The sequence below is a fragment of the Podarcis cretensis genome (genome assembly GCF_951804945.1).
Source record: "Podarcis cretensis genome assembly, chromosome: 16".
Taxonomy (NCBI): Eukaryota; Metazoa; Chordata; class Lepidosauria; order Squamata; family Lacertidae; genus Podarcis; species Podarcis cretensis.
Window position 1 is genome coordinate 44251592 of NC_137186.1, and position 21273 is coordinate 44272864.

General features: G+C 42.2%; 1 protein-coding gene across 1 annotated transcript in view; it reads right to left on the minus strand.

The window, feature by feature from the left end:
* The window catches only part of MYO18B (myosin XVIIIB), a 303099-nt gene that overhangs the window by 81313 nt on the left and 200513 nt on the right, over positions 1 to 21273 (minus strand). Inside the window, exons 35-36 of the mRNA XM_079957728.1 lie at positions 15130 to 15285; positions 2510 to 2623 (exon numbers count right to left, since the gene is read on the minus strand). Coding sequence (XP_079813854.1) covers positions 2510 to 2623; positions 15130 to 15285 — 270 coding nt within the window. The remainder of the gene's footprint in view (positions 1 to 2509; positions 2624 to 15129; positions 15286 to 21273) is intronic.

A 21273-nucleotide genomic window follows, 5' to 3' on the forward strand; every position in this document is an offset into this window, starting at 1 on the left:
GTTTTTCCTACTTTCTTCAGTTTAAGCTTGAATTTTGCTATAAGAAGCTGATGATCTGGGCCACAGTCAGCTCCTGGTCTTGCTTTTGCTGACTGTATAGAGCTTCTCTATCTTTGGCTGCAGAGAATATAATCAATCTGATTTTGATGCTGCCCATCTGGTGATGTCCATGTGTAGAGTCGTCCCTTGTGTTGTTGGATAAGAGTGTTTGTGATGACCAGCTTGTTCTCTTGGCAGAACTCTGTTAGCCTTTGCCCTGCTTCATTTTGAACTCCAAGGCCAAACTTGCCAGTTGTTCCTTTTATCTCTTGATTCCCTACTTTAGCATTCCAATCCTCTATAATGAGAAGAACATCCTTCTTTGATGTCATTTCTATAAGGTGTTGTAAGTCTTCATAGAATTGCTCGATTTCACTTTCTTCAGCACCAGTAGTTGGTGCATAAACTTGGATTACTGTGATGTTAAAAGGTCTGCCTTGGATGTGTATCAAGATCATTCTATCATTTTTGAGATTGCATCCCAGAACAGTTTTCGCCACTCTTTTGTTGACTACGAAGGCCACTCCATTTCTTTTACAGGATTCTTGCCCACAGTAGTAGATATGATAGTCATCCGAGCTGAATTCGCCCATTCCTGTCCATTTAAGTTCACTGATGCCCAGGATGTCAATATTTATTCTTGCCATCACATTTTTGACCACATCCAACTTACCAAGGTTCATGGTTCTTACATTCCAGGTTCCTATGCAATATTTTTCTTTACAGCATTGGACTTCCCTTTCGCTTCCAGGCATATCCGCAACTGAGCTTCCTTTCGGCTTTGGCCCAGCCGCTTCATCAGCTCTGAATCTACTTGTACTTGTCCTCCACTCTTCCTCAGTAGCATGTTGGACGCCTTCCGACCTGAGGGGCTCATCTTCCAGCGTCATAACTTTTTGGTGCCTGTTGTCTTTGTCCATGGAGTTTTCTTGGCAGGGATACTGGAGTGGCTTGCCGGTTCCTCCTCAAGGTAGATCACGTTTGGTCAAAACTCTCCACTATGAACTGTCCATCTTGGGTGGCCCTGCATGGAAAACTCATAGCTTCTCTGAGTTATTCAAGCCCCTTCGCCATGGCAAGGCATTAATCAAAGATTAACCATTGATAAAATAAAAGCAGGACTTGCTAAAGAAACATCAAAACTTGAAAAAGAATTGATAGAAAGTAAAGGAAAATATATCTCAAGGGTATACAACCTCCTATTGCAATGGGAGGTAAAGGAATAATAAGTGAAAGCTGTAATGGTGAGATGAGCGCAAGATTTGGGTTATAATATTTACATGGAACAATGGGTAAAATTATGGCGGGAATTCATGGCCTGCTACAATCTCAGGGAAAACACAATGAAGATGATGTATAGATGGCACCAAACTCCAGAAAAACTTGCTAAAATGTATAAGAATAGATTACCTATATGTTGGAGATGTAATAAAGAAAATAGGTCTTATTTGCATATGTGGTGGAAATGTACAGATATTTGTGTTATTTGGAAAAATATATGTAGAACTTTAAAAATTATTTAAATTAACATTCAAAAAGAGGCCAGAAATATTTTTATTAAGCATTTTGCCAAAAGAAATAGGGAAATCGAAAAGAACATTGTTCATGTACAGAATAACGGTGGCCAGAATTTTAGTAGCAAGAAATTGGAAAAACACAACAATACCCAACACGGAAGATTGGCAAATCCTAATGGTAGAATATCTGCAGCTAGTGAAAGCGACCAACTGAAACAAAAAGTCTATAAGGATTGGAGAATCTTTAAAGAATCTTTATAAATATTTGTAAAAGGAAACATATTGGCAAAATTAGACTGATCCCTGTATTGTATAAATATAAGTTTGTAGGGAGGTAAAAAGAAATGATATAAGAAATATGTAACTGTGCGGTATAAAGTAATGGATAGACAAAGTACGGTGAGATTGATTGGAAGTCAGTTTTAAATTTCTTTTCTATAAATTTTATAATTGTGTTCAATACCAGGAGTATAGATGATGATAATTATATTAATCTTCTTATATCTTATAGTGTGGTGGTTTGTTTGATTTTTCTGTTATTTGTTTATTTGATTGTATGTATGTTTGTTTGTTTGTTTACTTGTATGTACATCTGTTTTTCATAAATATATTTATTTTAAATTAATAAAGATATTTTTTTTTAAAAAAAGGATATATTTTTTGTTATTAAATATCTCAACACGAATGGAGCTCAAGAAATCAGTAGCTGTTGATAAGGGACTAAGATCAGGACTGAATGCAATTGGATTAACCAAGATATTGGAAGCAGGAAGAAATAAGATCTTTGCACTCCGAAATCCAGCACACGGGAAGTCACTAAAATGATCTATATTGGGATGGGAATTGTAATTTGATATTGATAAAATGTGGCTGTCATTGGATTTTAATATTTGAAAATCAATAAAGATTATGTATAACCATGGGCCACAGCAACTTTCATTGCGGACTCCTACCAAGTTCTTGTTCCTGCTGAACGTCTCCAGCTCAAGGTGCAGGTTCTCGAGCTCCAGAGCTAGCATCTTTTGTGCCTTCTCAGCCTCTCCACATCTGGCTGTGCTCTCTTCCAGCTGCAAAATGCATAGCGAGAAGCAGTCAATGCATCACCTCCCACTGGGCGGGGAAACCATTTACCTAGCTTAGCTTTCTCCCTCTGCCCTTAAGCAACATTTATTTACATTTCACTCCAAGAGTGTTTCTACATTTTGAAGCCCATCACAACTCTGCCTGCTTACAGCTATGTTCCTCTGAGGACTGGTGACACTGATTTTGAGGCATCTAATCATAAGCCTGTATTTTTATTAAGGCTTGATCAGGGCCTGTATCTTAAAATGAGCTTAAAGATTTTCAAATGTTCATGCCAGGCAGAAGAGCAGCTGCCTAAGAACCTTGGCAATGTTTTTACTCCTAGACAAGGGGGCCCCCTGATTTATAGCAGAAAACAATTCTCAAAGTCATAAAAAGGGAATTACAGGCTGACAGCCAAGGTTACACTGACCCTACATATTACAGAAGATAAAAAAAAGAGATAAACATAATTAAGAGTGGGTAAATAGTAAAATAAAACCATGTGCCTCCCATTAAACTTGAGCCATATTTTCCTAAGGTTGAAAGGTCAAGAGCAGTGAAAAAGGCAACTGGCTTGGCTGGAGAAGAGAGTATTTTGGGAAGTCTTTTTCTAAAGTTGTTTCTTTCTTAAACTGAGATCCTTTTAAGATTTCTTTTCCTTTTAAAAGGTTATCTATGTTATGTATTAAATATATATTGGCTTAAATGTAATTATGCAAAGGAATTAGAAGCTAAGAAATGTTAAATCCTTATGCTAGATTCTTATTTCATATAGTTGGAAGAGATCACAGGGGCCATCAGCCACCAGCCCCCCTTGCCAAGCAGGAAACATCATTAGAGCATTTGTCAAGCTTTTGTTTAGAGACCTCCAAAGGAAGGAGATCTTTCAATGATGATCCTTGACATCTGTTTAAGATAAAAATTTGAGATTAAACCATTTGTTTTGGAGGGCAATAGGGCAAGGAGGGCAAGAGGTGAGCTGGTAATTAAGGTTCCTTGTTGAGACACATGTAAGATATATTACTACTTATTTGTCATTTATAGATAGAAGAATATATAGCTTTTTGTTTCCCATAAAAGGACAGAAGGAAATGGGTGTATCTTTTGTGATTGGTTCTAGCAAACAGCCAATAGGAATTTCAACCAGGCTGATTGGACAGAGGCAGCCACAGGAGGAGCAAGGGGGCTGGATTAAGGAAATATGTGCTGGCCAGAATGGCAGGAGGCCAGGCCAGAGCTTGGTAACCATATACCACTGTGCCTCATATTTATTTGTCTGACAAATAAATTATTATTTTAATTTCTCTATTGCTGCGTTGAATATTTCATTCCAGCTAAGCGTTAACCACAAGCAGGGTGCTACAATTTCACACACACGCAGCCCACGAAACACAGCTCCAGCTAGAGACACAAGAGTACCAAGCATCTCACAGCAGGAAAACTTGCTTTTCTTGCAATCCTATTCCTTTCCCATCTCAGCGACAATAGTTGGAAGGCAAAGAGAAATTGTTGCTTTTGCACAGCAAGCCTGAGCCCACTTCTTATGCCAAACCCCTGACTTTATTTCAGGCAAATCTTGCAGTAAATCTAGGCTCATTAATTAGCCAAAATATGCAAATTGCATGTAGTTTGCAAAGATGTGAGTTATTTACAAGTGGGGTTCACAAATGATTTTTTACCAAACAGCTCTAATTGCACTTTGCAGACACACCCCACCCCAAAAGGGAGCATTTTGCGAGTGTTAATTTGCTGCTGGGGCTGCTTGTGGTTTCTTCAACTGCTAGCAGCCAAACTGGGCAGAACAAGAGAGAATTAACTCCAACATCCAACTCTCTTCCAGCATTGTTTGGTGGTTGTACTTCCTGCTGCTTTCTTTCTTCCAACAACGATTTTTTAAAAAGCTTTTACACTACTTTTAATTTTTTTAACATACATAAAAAAGCAGCTCCATGCATGTAGAAAATAAGCAAATCAGTAGAAGGCCATTTTGTCCTAGTTTTCTAAGTGTAGGGAATGTTTGTGGTGTTGGTTTGGCTTTTAAAAAATGCATATGGGGGGGATTCATGCCTGCAATCTAGTGATACAATGCAAGAAAGGCTTTAAGACTGTGCATAACCGTACTCTACACTACAAGATTGGGGAACGGGGTGGGTGGGAGGGTGAGCTATATAACTCACTGCACTGCTCCACAGTGATCCCATCTACCTCTGTCCTTTCTTTCTTACTCTTGTTTGTGCTACTCTCCAAAAAGAAGGTCTTTATTTGGGTGGAGGGGGTAGAGAGTGCAGTGGCTTTTGCTTGCTCAGTTTGGACTTTCAACTTTGTACACTCATTTACAAAAGACGCACCACACCAGTGGCGGCGCTTGTCATTCACAACGGCAGCACTCAGCAAGTATAAGTGTATTGTAAATAAATGATCAAATAAAAAAGTTTGTTTCTTTTTCCTCCTTTCGTAAACAAGAGATAAGGCATCACCGTGTTGTCTGACATAAGCATAATAAAAGTTAATTTGGGAGCTAAACTAAATTTGGGGGTGCTGGGCAGATCTTTGCACCCCGGCAGGACATATGGTAAAGGCTCCCCTGCTCTCATCTTTGCTGAATGGCACAACACTGAGAGAAAGGAGGAGCAAGCCAATAGAGTGTCGTCCCCCCACCCCACCCCCGACTGGTCAAAGTAGGCAGGTGGGTGAGTAGGTGGCTGGGTGGGAGCTGAGGGCAGGCTGAAAATGGTGAGGAGACCAGCCTCATGATTTCCATTTTGGACCTTGCAGAGGAGACCATGAGGTCTGAAAGACTTGCTTGGGGGGCGGGGGGCGGAGTCCTTCTAAGCTTCAAGCCTCCCTTTTCCGTCATCCCTCAGCAGTTTCTGTCTTGAGTGTAACATGCTCTCAGAAGAAGCATCTTCAAAATACATAGCTGGAACTTTCCAGAACAGGATAAGCCAGCTGGATCACATCAGTCCCAGGTAATCCATCTCCGTCAGAGGCATCAAGCACCAGGATCCCCTCTGGGCCCCGCAAGTCATAGTGAAATACAACACAAACATCAACAACCAGGCCAGAGAAGCATTTAGCTTTTCTGAGAGCTGTGATATTACTACAGTGATATTGCTGTGCCTTTGGTGATATTTTGATGAAACACCTTGTAATTTACCATCAATCCGCAGGTGGGTCTTGGGGGAGAATTATAGCTTAGGCAGACTCATGGCAAGCAGGAATCCCTTTCCATGCAGGAGCTGAAAACAGCCTTGTCTTTTTATGCACAACACTTTGCAGATGATAATTAAATTCTCCTACCCTGGGGAATGAGGTGGGATTAAATAACATGGGTGGGAATAACCGTGGCTGGTTATTCAAGGGGAAACTTGGAGCCTCAGGTGAGGTGACCCCTCTCCCCCCCCCCCCCCCGTTTGGCCTGCGTCTTGTGCTGAATCCAGCCCTGAAGGGGGGTGGGGAGTCTCAGCATGACTGGTCCTTCCAGAAGAACCTAAAAGCAGTCCTGCTGGATCAGACAAAAGTCCAGCATCCTGTTCCCATGACCAGATGCCTCTTGAAAGGACCCCCAAGGTCAAACTGCTTCTCTCTGGCTGGACAGTCCCACACAATGAAATGGCTGACCAGGAGATTGAGGGAAGGTCAGAGAAAGGTCTTCTTCATGCAACATGGAGCTGACTTAGAAAACTCTCTGCTGCATGATATGGGGATGGCACCAACTTCTAAAGCTTAGAAATGTGGCAGACAAGTTCACAGAGGAGGAGAGACCTCTTGATGGTTATTAGCTATGATTGTCATATGCTGTATCTCCAAGCTACAGAAGCAGTGTATCTTTAAGGATAACTGATGACAAAATAGAATGGCGGAAGGTTCTTTCCTGCCTGGTATGTCTTGTTTGTGGGCTTTCCAGAAGCATCTGCTTTGCCATTACTGAAAACAGAATTTTGGACTCTTTAGTTCTGATGGGGCATATCCAATAACTAGTAGCCACCAGACCTCAGGGCCCATTAATCTTATGTAAGCATCTTCTAGTCACCAGCAACAACTGAAAAAATCTCTTTAGCTGTAAAAAACCCCAAAAACCAAAGCTTTGTTTAACAGCTATAGCTGTACCACCCTTCCTCATCCTTAATTCAGGTTATAAACACAGATAGTTTATCTGTTTCTTGCTTCCTCCCCTTTCTGCAAGGTTGTTCACACACACACACACACACACACACACACACACACACGAGAGAGAGAGAGAGAGAGAGAGAGAGAGAGAGAGAGAAATGCTCCCTTGGTCCCACCCCCCATCTCTGTTGCTCTTTCCTCTTTTCTTTTCTTTTTTGCTTCTTACATCTGCATAATGGAATTTTCCCACTTGGGAACAAACAAATTGAAATTCCCATCAAAAAAGATGCATAATGTATGAACAGATCAACAGTGTTAAGTTGGCAGCGTCCTGCCATCTGTTAGATACCTGTTTAAAATGAATGCCTCAGACTTACCAAACACAACTCTAAAGAGATTTTGATTCTGATGAACATACAGATTGTGGGTTTAAAAAAATAAAATATAAAAGTTGGGGGATTTCTCTCCCCTTCCTCCGAAAAAAACACCCTTTCTCCTGTTTGTTGAATTCTCCTGGTTATTGCAATTTGCAGAGCTGATTGTGAGACACTCTTGGAAATCATGATGGTCTTAAACTAAAAAGAATGACAATGTGTTTTCAAACGTAATGCTGCCCTTCCTATGCATAACAGAGAGATGAAGGCTGCAAAATGTGCTGGCTTTCTGGCAAAGCTCTGTCCCAAGTTGGATCCTCTTCGTCTTTTCTAACTTCTGCAAGGCACCTGCCCCCATCAGCCCCTTAGGCCAGCATCATATGGTTGGGGTGACTGGGGCTGATGAGAATTGAAGTCCAAAACAAGATTTGTGAAGCCTCCTCTAGATTAATGCTGCCATAGGAGCCAACACTCCTATGAGCTGAGGATTCTTCAGCCTCCCAAATAAAATATATGAGGGGGCCACCCACCCAAATTGATGGGTATTGCCATTCAAATGTTGTGTATGCAACATGCTATGTGACTGATTATGTGGAGTTGGGGCTTACCTGCCTCCCCCAATATTTCATTCAAGTTGGCACCTCTGAATGCTACACCAATGCAAGAGGAGATCTCATTTCAGTTTCTTTTACTAAGAAGTTGGAATAGCCTAACTTCTGTCTCCTATGCCCTGGCAACCTCAAGGTTAGATTACTGCAATGTGTTATATATGGGGTTACCTTTGAAGACAGTTCGGAAACTGTAGCTGGTGTAGAGGCCAGGTTGCTCACTGGGGCAAGACAGTCTCAGCATATAACACAAATCCTGGCTCAACTGCTACCAGTTAGCCACTGGGCCTAATTCAAAGTAAAGCCATTTGCAGCTCAAGACCCCAGTACCTCAAAGACCACCACTCCCCATATGACCCTTCCTGGAATCTGTGGTCATCATAAGAGTCGCCCTCTTTCTGCCCTCTCCATGGGAGGTCCAGAAGGTGGCAACACGTAATGGGACTGTTATGTACTGAAGTTCTCACCCTGGGCCAGCAGAGGGATACTGTAGATAGTTATGCAAATGAAGGATCGAAAGGGACGTTCAGGGATTGGATAGTTTGTATGTAAATGAAGGATCAAAAGTGACGTTCAGTGATTGGATAGTTTTAGAAAGTTGCAACAGTTATGCTGTTCTGGAGCTCTATATAAGCAGGCTGACTGAGCTCTTCAGTTCAGTTCAGTTCTGGCCTCGGAATAAACAAGAGCTGTTTGAAGAATCACTGTGTCGTCTGATATGTTCGCCCACAACTTAACAGGGACCTTTTCAGAAGTGGCTCCCCACTTGTGCAATGCATCTTTAAAGGTCCAGTCGCAGATGACTCTGGGGTTGCGGCGCTCATCTTGCTTTACTGCCCGAGGGAGCCGGCGTACAGCTTCTGGGTCATCTGGCCAGCATGACAAGCCATTTCTGGCGAACCAGAGCAGCCCACAGAAATGCCGTTTACCTTCCCGCCAGAGCGGTACCTATTTATCTTCTTGCACTTTGACATGCTTTCGAACTGCTAGGTTGGCAGGAGCAGGGACCGAGCGACGGGAGCTCACCACGTCTCGGGGATTCAAACCGCCGACCTTCTGATCAGCAAGTCCTAGGCTCTGTGGTTTAACCCACAGCACCACCCGCGTCCCTTGCAATGCATCTTTAGGCACCAGGCAAAAACATTTGTTTTCCACCAGGCCTTTTGCTTTTAATTATCTGTGGCCTCCTTGGGTGGGTAGGTTGTTTTAATCCTGCATTTTAAAAATATGAATTTATTTTAGATTTTTCTATGCTTTGTTTTATGATGGTCTAAATGTATATTATTTACATATTGTTTTAATTCACTTTAGGCTGCACTAGCAAAAAGAGTGACTAGTAAGTTTATTTAAAATAATAATAATAATAATAATAATAATAATAATAATGATATTTTAAGGACTTTATATACCACTCAGTCAATAGCATTTCTAAGCAGTGGGCCTAAGAATAAACTATATAGAAAATAAAACAATAAAGATCCATAATAAAACCAAACATTATTTTTAAAATATAATAAATAATAATAATAATAATAATAATAATAATAATAATGTCTACTGGATTTACCTGTATTGTCTTACCTATAATATCCACTTAAGAGGGCAGCTTGGGTGCTTCTCATTTATTTGCTACTCTCCTGCAGCCACAGTTATGGTCATATGACCAGCTTGACCAGCATTACAAAACTAGGACATTTACCGTATATCTCACTGCCCCCCTGGCATATGCAGGGTTCTCCCCCTCCTCCTGTAATTCCCACAACAACCCTGAGAAGTAGACCAGCCTGAGAGGCAGTGTAGTCACAAGGTCACATCCACTAAGTTTCATAGCTGAGTGGGGATTTGAACCCTGCGCTCCCAGGTCCTAGTCAGAAACACTAACCACTATCCCACATGGTCTCTCTCCCGCAGTCACAGGGTGCAAGAGAAATTTCCTTTGACAGAAAGTGTGACTTTGGAACACCCCCACCCCCCTGCCCACCCAAGGATTTGGCAAAGGATTTACTCCCATACAAAACCCAGCTCCAAAAGCCTCTTAATGAACAAATCCCAGCCATGAGCTATTGTGCTGCGGGGGGGGGGGGGGGGCTAATGCACCATGCCTGCTAAAACCCATTTCATCCAGCAAAAACACCTTGTCCTTTAAAGTTACTGCAGCTTTCTATTTTTTATTACTCATCTGGGGCTTGAGAAGCCTTTATTGTCATTAGGAGATTTCCGAGGTTTAACCCTCTGCTGTTAGCATTTAGTTCCACTGCCAGGAATTCGCCAGCTCACATATTTACTGGAAAAGCAGGCAAATATACATTGTACACAGAGACATGAGATGCCTGCATGCCAGATCCTAGTTTCCACCCATCCTCTCTTAAAAACTGCAAATTCCGCCACACTCCAGCCAATAAGCAGAGTGGCAGGGGAAACCCAGCCAGATGGGAGGGGTATAAAAAATAAATTATTCTTAAATTATAATTATTATGAAGGCAGGATGACACAGATGGAGCCAGCGCCATTGTCAACTGCTCCCTTCCCCATCATCATCAGTGCAGAAATATGTTAGCCTGCAACTTTTAAAAAGAAAGAAAGAGAAGAGAAGAGAAGAGACAGTCCAAGGAGGACAGAGCGTGCTCATTCAGGGGCCACAGAGTGTTGAAGGCAAACAATTGGGGAGGGGAAGGGAGGAAGCAGACAGGGAGGGAGTGGGAGCACTGGAGTCCCTGACAACTAACAGCATCTTGAGTGGAGGGGTATTTTATTGTTCTCTTGGTGGTGGATACTTAGGTGGTGAACTGAATCTGATAACAGGGATGAATGATGGACTCATGTTACTGTGCAGATTCCCTTCTTCTTAGTGACACGTTGGTGATATATCTGGAAATGTATTATGGGAAGGGAGGGAGGTCTTAAAAGTCCATGCAAGCCCATGCTAGGGGTTCCTACTCTTTGTGTGTTTGAACCCTGTTGCAACAAATAAAGATCAGGTCTACTGACCGCTCTTTGCTTCTTTAACTTGGCAGGAGATTCCTTCTTTTGCTGACCAGAAGAGACCTGTGGGGAGTGGCACCCCAACAAGCTGGGCAGCAGAGTAAACTTACACCCAGAAGCATTATAACTGTATAACCAAAGGGAAAATGAGCAATAAATTGTTTGTCAAAAGCAGAGCTTCCATGTGCAGCAACAGTGAATTTTTCAGCATGTTATACCCTAATGGAGAATTTATAAAAAAGGATGTATAGATGGTAACTCTGTGCAAACCCTTTCAAGGAGTTTTGACGTGTAAATTTATTATTGAGTAAGCTTCCTTCAATTGTATTTTGGTTTGATTACTCATTTCAGGAAATGATACTTTTGTAATCATGCTAGGTTCCAGGTAAGGTGAAGAAATGCTTTTTGCAAGTCTTACTTCAAGTAGAAAATGCCCTTCCATTGCAATCCTATCACAACCTGGCTGACTAGCTTGCATTTGTCAGGGAAATTGTTCACCCCCTTACTTTCCTGTGTGTAGCTCAATGAAACAACCGACCACAGTTATTTGAAATGCATTCCAAGTTCTGAATGGAGTGAAATGCTTGCATATAATATTTATTACTTGGGGGTGGGTGTCTGCCTGTATGATGAAGGCATGAGTGTATGATGAAGGCATACATGTGTTTGTACGATAGCAGACTGGTTTGGAAAGACTTTGTGGGCGTGGAAGAATTTAACAATCACTTTAAAATACCTGGCTGTCTTTTGCCTAACTTATCCTGTTTTCCTAAGGTTATGTTGCATATCTAGGGTGATCGGGAAATTAGCAATTATTTTTCAGACATTAGTTTTGTGTATGTATTTTAAAAATATTTAAAAGTTTTAAAAATCTTTAAAAGTGTATGTATTTTAAAAGTCTTTAAAAGTTGTTACACACTGCAAGTGTTTCCCCAGTATAAGGAATTATAAGTAACATAGTTATTTACTTCTTTGTTCACTTTTCTCCACCCAAGGTTTGCAGTGTAAGTCTCAATTTACTGCTTTGCTGCATTGCTTTTGCAGGGTGGATGGTTGGCTCAGTGCATATTAACCATGCCTGCCTTCCTAACGTAAGAGAAAGGGGGTTGAAAGAAAACATAAGGAATCAATAAACATAGTATAAAATAATAAAACTTTGTATTCAAATAATATATTGCTGACTTTTATGCCTTTTAAAACAAATCTGTTGAGGTGTGTGTGTGCAAACACGCATGGGCTGTGTGGGCCAAACTGAGTCTTTGACTCAGGTGAGAGAAAGCCTGTTTTATTCTGGCAACAGCTCCCAGAAAGGTCAATGTTGCAGAAAAAACTCTTTTTGGGGGGGTGTTAAAAAAAAGCAAGCAGTGTTTCGTAAAAGCCTTTGTCAAATCATTACAGATTGCCCAATTAAGCCCAAATGAGATGAAGGGAAAATGAAAGTCAATGAACATCATCTGTCTTTGGTGCCAAAGAAGAGCCCAGCAGACCAGTGGAGATTAATTTTTAAATGTGGCATTAACACCCAGAAAAAACAGAGGGGAAAATTCTCCTCAGGCCAGATTAAAAGTGAAAGCCATCATGTCAGATGAGGGAAGCTGCCAAATGCTGGCAAAAGGAGCACTGGAGAACAATGCTCTTCATCCTAGGGAAATGTGGGAAACCCTTTCAGAGAATCATAAAACTGTACAGTTGGAAGGGACGAGAGGGTCTCTTTGACAGGCTCTGCTTATGTTTTGCTTTTGCATTTGTTGATATACAGTTCTGTCGTGCAAAATATTTAAGCCAGAGCTGCAGATGATTCAGGAAGGATCCAGTGAATCTTTCAACATTCAGCTTCATCCGATATCCACAAGTAACAGTATTGGGAGAAAACCTTTTCTTTCTCTCCTTTCTTTGTAAAGGAGCTGCTCCATTCCCTTGATTAAAGGCTTGTGGTGAGAAGACTCCAGTCATCTATTATGGGAAACAGAGGCGGAGCTAGCTGCTCCGGCCCCCGGAACGGCACGCATGCTGTTCACCCAGGGGCGGGGCTAGCCACCCACAGGGCAGGGCGAGGCGAGAATCCCAGGGGGTGCCACCCGTGACGAGCGGCTCGGGGGGGGCGGGCGGCAATGTCACCCCCCCTCAGAGATGACACCGAGGGTGGCCCGCACCCACTGCACCCCCTTCCTCTGCCAGTGATGGGATACACACTTTTTTAAAAATGTAGAGCTTATTTTGCATGCTGAGTGCAAAGGAGGAAGTCTAACAACCACAGCTTCAGTATCCAAACGACCAAGACAGAAATGAGGTTAAAATCCATGCTGTAGTCCAATACAGATGCATGTATGAACAGGAGTCAGTATTCTAGTTTTATCAAATAATCACATAAAAATCACATAAAAAATACATGGATTGAGAAAACTCACCCACAACTTGCTACCCTCACAGTATTTTCAGAATGGGGAGAATATATCTCATAGCAGGTCAGGTGTTTTTAGTTCCCACTTTCAAATATATGCCTGCAGCTCAGTTTGGGGAAAGAGTTTTATCAGGAAATGCAGAAGGCAGGGAAACGGCTTAGATTCCCTCCTCCCAACATTTTTCTCCATTGTTAACCATCCCTCCCTAACCCTGCTTTTCTGCAAAGGAGCCAGACACCTGGACTTTCCTGCACATAATGGCATGGCAAGTAGAGACTGGCTGTGAGGACAGCATTTGCTGCAAACACACAGCCAAGGGCATCAGCCCAGAAAAGGTTTGACCATCTATTTCCTCCTGCTGCCTCCTCCCATCAAGCCAGGTAGAAACAGCTGCAGCTCACAGATGCTATTTACCCAGAATTATTATCCTAATTATAGATGTGTGCTAGCTGTAATTGCCTACGTCTCCAGAATGGCATGTTTTCAATGGAAATAAGCAAAGCAGATTATTGATTTAATGGCTCTGGAAGACTGGTGTCACTAAATTGCCATTACCCTTCATGCAATTCTTCTGTCAGGCGTAGGGATGTGCTTTGCAGGACTGAATCAGAGTAGCTGTGAGCAGTCTCCATCACCCCTTCTCCCCACACACCACCTGCTAATCCCATTCTCACATGCCTCCAATCTGTTGCACCTGGATTGCTGGCTGAGGAGCCTTCCACACAAACATTATTGTTTGGGTATTTACAAAGCACAGCACTTATGTTACCTGAATAAAGTCATTGTGCCCTTACCAACACCTGCAGCTAGTCTTGACTTTATCATCACATGCCAAACTTTTCTACAACAACTTGTCAGGTTTTTTTCCATTTAGGGGATGCCATCAACCAGCATGGTTGGGCACCTGCTGGAGGGGGGACCTGCACCCCAGAAAGAAGTCCACTATCTAGTGTTCCCTTGGGTCTGCACCTCCCCTTGTCCATTGCAACATGGCTTGCTTGCTCACCCGCCTCTTGCTCTGATCCAGGCTATGGTGGTGGCAACAAAACTTCTGACTACCAGTAGGGCCGGCCCAACCATGAGGCAAGGTGAGGCGAATGCCTTGGGCAGCAGGAGCCACAGCATTTTGCAGTTTCCCTTAGGTGCCAAAACATCTTGGGCAGCCCTGAATACCCATTGCTAGAAACTGAAGGAGAGGGGCTCTTGTGCCTGAATCCTGCTTGCGGCTTTCCCAGAGACATCTGCTTTGCCACTGTGAGGAGAGGAGGCTGCACTGGGGGGTAGGGATTGGCCTGACCCATCAGGACCCTCCTTATGCTCTTAACTGGCAGCGAGGGCTGGAGCCTGGATAGAAAACTTCCAGTGTTTGACGCCAGGAGTTCCACAACAGCCAAAGCAAAGGCAGCATATATATGGAAGAACACATTGTGACTCTTCTCATTTCCCGAAAAGCATTTAGCAACACATGTGGGGCTCTGCATGTTTAAAGTGAATGATTTCTACACCCCCACCCCACCCCTTTGACTCTCTCTCCTCCCCCACCCCACCCCGTTCCTAATCTAAGGAGATCCATCTCGGGATTCTCTCCCTGCAGCTTCTGGTCCACAAAACCAGGCCCCTCCAGGATCCCTTTTCCCCTCCAACAACAGATGCTGAAAGCACAGCTTGGCGATTGCAAGCAGTAGAAAGGCAGAAGCAAACACACAGAGGAGAGACTAATTAGTGTGGTCCAAGGAATTAAAGACAGAAACAATCTATTTAACTAATTGCCTTAATTAAATTCTAAATGCTTCCTGTGAAAGATGCCTGTCTATACTGAAGGCACTTTAAAAAATAAAGAATGGGTTGGGGATGTAGATTAATTCTTTTACTTCTATTATTGGGTTATTGTTTTTTCTTTTTATTTTATATATTGTGATCTGTTTTGTGAACCACCCTGAGACCTCTGGGTATAGGGCAGTATTTAAATTCAATAAATAATAATAATAAATGCAGTCAACCAATCCATCCATCCATCCATCCAGCTTCTCACCTTGCCACGAAGCTTCTCCAGCTCCTCCCTGCCCCCGGACGACCCTGCATCTGCCCCTGAGGTCTCCAGCAGGAGCTGCATGTCAGCCAGCAGAGCATGAGTCCTCTTCAGGTCACGCCGGAGTCGCTTCTCCACATCAAAATCTCGATGGCCAATCTGGAAAGGGGGTGGGAAGAGAAAGCAGGGGCAGGCTTAGGGTGGGCAACTTGCACCAAGCCCCAAATCTCATGCCCTTTCCCCTTTGCACCCATAAGTATAAATTAGCATATGCAAATTTTGTGCAGAGGGGAGCAGAGGGCACAGACACACCCCCCCCAGCACTTGCCAAGGCCTCTTCCACCACCCCACCCAGCTTTTCTTAAAATGAAGGGTTTCTTTTTTCTTGCTTGGTTGGGGATGGCTTTGTTTTGGGGGCTGTTGCCTGCTTTCATTTTATCTGTCTTCTCTTCTATTTGAGGGGGAAATGTAGGTATTTTCCTAGATTTCTAGATGTGCCCCTCAACCCCCAAAAAGACTGGGGACTCCACAGAATAGCTGGTCCTTCCTTCCTTCAATCAATGTCGTTAATTAATTTCCTGCTTCCTCTCACAAGACCTCAAGGCAGCCAGCCACCAATCAAGTACAATTAAAATTCAAAAACAATTTTTAAAAACACAGGCAGCAGTCTCCGGTGGCAGAGTATGAGGGGGTAGCACCATCATGGGCATCACACCCATCCTCCACTGCTGGCAGAGAAGCTCATGAGAGCCCCAAGGAATCTTGTGGAATCTTGCAAGATCTTGCAAGAAGCCACGGTCACTTCTCCTCACTTCTCTGGGAAACCCAGTCAGATGGGCGGGTATAAATAATAAATTATTTCTCTTTATCTCTATCATCACCATCATCTAGAGCCACCATGGGTGCCCCACCTGCTGTCAGAGAAGCAAGGAGAAGTGGCTTCTTGTTTTGCCTCAGGCTGCACAATGGGACGCATGGCCCCTGGACAGCACACAACCAGGTTTAAGCCAAAGAAGAGCCACAATGTCCACACAGCATGAAGGATGCTTTGTCAGGATTTGATTAATGCTTGTAAGGTACGAAAAACTATGGAAAAATGGATTCTTATTCTTTGAACAAAATAGAGAAAATAAGATAAGCAGATTAAAAAAAAAGATTGATAATGGTAACCATGGAAGTCAAAGGAATCAGGGAATCCTAAATGAGGAGGTGAATGGTGTGTCTGAATTTATTTATTTTTTTAAATATATTTATTTATTTTTAAAGAAAAAGATGAAACATCAAAGAAGTACAAAACAGTAAAACCAATCACAGATATACATCAAAAAAAGAGAAGAAATAAAAAAATAAAAACTCCAATTTTTAAATTCATGTTTACAAAACTTTCTTTCTTGACTTCCTGGCGCCTCCCTTTTTTGTGTTCCTCTTTGTCCAATCAGATACAGCAAATCCTTACCCTCTTTTGAAACTCATTTCTAATTATTAAAATCACTTCTATTATGTCTCCGATCTTTCCTCCTTATATTTAAACACCTTTAACATATTGTTTACTTTTGACATAATATAACTTAAATCTTTCACCCTTTTTCTATTACATTTTTGCATACTTTTTAACACTGTATCACTAATGCCATATTATTTTTTTATCCAACATCAATTTAGCATTCATAATTTAAATTTGTTATGTAAAACATATATTTACATCATTTGCTACATAGATACAAAGTTAACAAAAAGAAAATAAATTGATATATTTTGACAATTAATCTTCTTAAAGTACATTTAACTTCCCGTCATCTCCATACTTCATTTTATATTTACAAACTTGTTGCATAAACCAATCTGATTATTTTATAATAAAGTATTATTTCTCCTGTGTCCTTATTTCTTACTTAATATAATTACAGAGGTTATTCAAAGGCAGTGACCAATTTCATACTACCACAATTGTTCTTAAGGTATATTTTGAAAACCTCTCATTTTGCAATAAATACTTGCTTTGACTTGTCTTTAATTTTTTCGGTTAATTTGGCTAACTGCATATTCAACCAATTTTATCACTTTTACAGTTAGTCGCTATTAAAAGTCTCACAGCGACAGTTGCGTATAAAAATATTTCTCTTACATTCTTAGGAATGTCTGGTCCTGTAATTCCGAGTAAAAAGGCTTCTGTTGGTTTGTTGGGGTTTTTTTTGTAAATAAAATCCTGAGCATTTTTTAAAGTTTTATGTAAACATCATCCCAGAAGATCTTAATTTTTTTACATAACCACAACATATGGAACATTGTACCGGTTCCTTCTTTATATCTCCAACAAGTACTAGATACATTTTTATACATTTTTGAAAGCTTCCAAAGAGTCAGGTACCAATGATATTACATTTTTTGAAAGTTTTCCCTCAGCGTATAACACGCCGTAAATTTCCAATTTACTTTCCATAGATTTTCCCACTCTATCAGATCTATATTTGTCAGGGGCTCAGGAGCAGAGGCACAGGGAAGAGAGGAGATGGAGAGCGAAGGGGAAGAATCCGAGGGGAGCGTAGGAGAAGAGGACAGTGGACCGAGGGATTCCATGAGCCTATCCAGCGAATCAGAAGATTCACAGAAGGGGGCGCCAGTGGCCAGGGGTAGGGGGTTCCCAAGGGGAACGCCCCAGGAGCAAGGGGGCAGCAGGGACTCCCAGAGCAGTAGCTGGAAATCAGGACCAGCTTCCCCACCAGAGCAGAGTGGGGGGGAAGAGTCCCAAGGATCGGGGCCAGTGCATTCCCCACCAGGGAGAGAAGATAAGGCAGGGCTGACCACGCCTCCATCAGAAAGTCGGACAACGGAGGAGAGGTCAGATCCGGCCAGTGTCCCAGAAGAGGGAAGCAGTGACTGAAGTAGTGTAACGGTTAGGAGAAAGGTCACTGGGCTGGCGCGAGAGGCAAGTTCAAATGTACAGGAGCGCGGGACAGCAGAGAATGAGGATTGGGAACCGGGTCCTAAAGCCCGCCGGAGGGAGGGGGAGGAGCTAAGTGACTCAGCGTCGGAAGAGTCCAGAAAGGGCAATGCCCCAGCGGGCAGGAGGACCCAGAGGAGGAGAGAGCAGCGTAAAAGGTGGAGCCGGGCTAGGATCTTAAACTGGTGTCATAGGGGAGGAGACTCAGACGGGACTTCGCCGGTCTAGGCTTTAAGACGTAGGGCTGCACGCTGTGGCTTTGAAATGGAAACTGAACTTCAATAAAGACTTTTGTACATTACTACAGCCTAGCGTTGGACCTCTGTGAGCTGGGACCTAGAGGCAGCTCTGACAATATTGTACCCAAAATCCTGGGCCCATTTAATCATGGCCACTTTCACCTCCTCCTCCTTGACTTCCCAGTCAAGGAGGAGTCGGTATCCTTTAGAAATAGCTTTTGTTTTGGATTTGACCAAATCTGTTTCCAATCTGATTGCCTCTGTCGCAAGCCCCGTTTTTTATCTGTTTTGAATGTTTCAAATAGTTGAAAGTATTGGAACCAATCTGCTATTTTCTCTCTTATCTCTTCAAAGCTTTTCAGCTTTAATTCATTTTTTTCTTCCTTTAATAGTATTTTATATGTTGGCTAATTTCCTCCCGTGTTTTTCCTTTTTACCGCAGATGCCTCAACTGGTGAGATCCACCAAGGTGCCTTTGGCTCTAAGAGATCTTTATATTTCTCCCAGACCATATACAGGGATTTTCTAACAATGTGATTCAAGACGTTCTTGTGAATTTTAACTTTCCCATACCACAGGTATGCATGCCATCCGTACCTGTTTTCATACCCTTCTAAGAGGTTGGGATCTTAAAGCATGCACCATTCCTTTATCCAGGTGAAACAGGCTTCCTCATAATATAATTTTAAATCTGGCAGGGGAAAGCCTCCTCTTTCCTTTGTATCAATTAAAAATTGATGTTTAATTCTATGTCTTTTTCCCTGCCATAAAAATTTGGAAATCTCTTTTTGCCAGATTTTGAGGTAGCCTGTTCCACCCAGTATCGGAATTGTTTGGAATAAAAAAAAGTAGTTTGGGAACCACGGTCATTTTGATGATGGAAATGCTTCCTAAAAATTAGAGGTTTAGCCTACTTCAGATCTCGAGGTTCCCTTTGATCTCTTTCCAAACTTTCACATAATTATACTGAAACAAGTTGATGTCCCCCCCCCCCACAATAATATTTATTAATTTTCAATAGACATAACAAAACAGAGAATATACAACAACACAACAACATAACAACAACAATATAGAAGTAAAAAATAAGAAAAAAGAATAACAGACTTAACATACCTAAACAGAAAAAAGAAACTCCATTAATTAATTAAAATCCATTTTCATAAACATTTTAGTTGACTTCCTCTAATCTCCTCCATCTGAATTTCCTCTTAATTTGAATGTAGCAGTTTCCAATATCATTATTTCATAAAACAATATTACAGTCGTATTCCAATTTCTTTATCTTTCTTATAGTACATTTTCTTATTTATACATTTAGGTCTAATTTTGTCCTAGGCCTGATTGGTTCTTTGAAGTGGTTACATATCTTTAATGTTAAGAGTATTTATTGAAATAGTCTTTAACTTTCTTCCAATCTTCTTGGTAACCCTCTTCTTTCTGGTCACGGATTCTCCCGGTGAGATCCGCCAGCTCCATAAATTCCATCATCTTCATCTGCCATTCTTCTACCGTTGGTAATTCTTGTGTTTTCCATTTACTGGCTAGTAAAATCCTAGCAGCTGTTGTGGCATACAAAAATACTTTCATGTATTTTTTGGGCAGTTCAGTACCAACTATCCCAAGGAGAAAGGTTTCTTAATAAATGTATATTTCATCATTTTTTTAAAAAATCATTATAATTTTTTTTCCAGAAGTCCTTTACCTTGGGACAAGTCCACCACATATGATAGAAGGTACCTTCTTTTTCTTTACATTTCCAACATACATTGTCACAATTATGGTACATCTTTGCCAATTCGATGTTTTTTGGAGTGATTCAGATGCCAAGGTATTTTGCTTTATGACAGATCTTGAGGCCAGATGTATTTTCCAATTCTTCCATTTCCTGTGCTGTTACATTTTTGACCAACAGTTTCATCTTTTGTTGTTTAGTCGTGTCCGACTCTAGAGGGGTTCAATTTAAAGCCTGCCACTTCTCCAAATAAATTTGTTATGTAAAACTTTATATATAAATAATTGCGCATATATGATGCATAAGGGCACTGCAGACAGAGAAGCTGAGCAGCAGCTGAGATGGTAGCATTCCTCTGAGAGAAAAAGACAAAGATTGTGGTTTCTACCTGGTGCTGAAAACTCAGGAGGCTTGATGCCAGGATGCCAGCATTCCCCAACCTGGAACCCTTCAGATGCTCTGGACTACGACTCCCATCAGCCCCAGTCAGATGAGGTGGAGGCTGATGGGAGTTGCATTCCAAAACATCTGAGGGAATCAGATCAGGGAACTCATTCCTGCCATTTGGGCACCCATGGAAACAGCCTGCAACAGTCCCCTTGCAACAGGACAAATCAGCACTGCTGGTGGCCTTCCCCACTTTTCTGACAGATGGGTTCTGGCTGGGGAACGTTTGGGCAAAACATGGCTTCTGCTTTCCCCACTTAGCCCCCTTGGACTCTCTCTTCCTCAGTCACTGTAATGCTCCGCTGGTCTTATCACAGAATGCATCTGACACAATAAATTAATTCCGTGCTCTAAATACAAATATAGTCACTGCTGCTGTTTTCAGACCTCAGTGTTTGCCTCTACCATCTCCAACCTTGTGTCTCGCTAACGAACAAGGGCTTGAGAGGGCTTGAGAGAGTGGCTGCAAACGTCACTCTCTTCTGCAGCGTTTCAAGCAATGGCCAAATTGGCAGCTCTTTCCTTCTGCTAGCAGAAACAGCCAATGAATCACAAGTGGTGGAGGTCAGAGGAAGGCAGTGGCACTGGCAGCAGCAGCAATCTCTTGCCTGCCTGCCTCCAGCGGCCCTCAGGAGCCATGAGCACAGAGCAGAGGCCACAGAAAGCACTGCAGAACACCCTTGGTGCCCCAGGGGGAGCAGCTGGCACAGGGGCTGCCTTTCTCAGCTTCAATGGGCCAGCAAGTTCAAAGCAAGAACCTGGAAATTAAACTGAGTTACTCCACA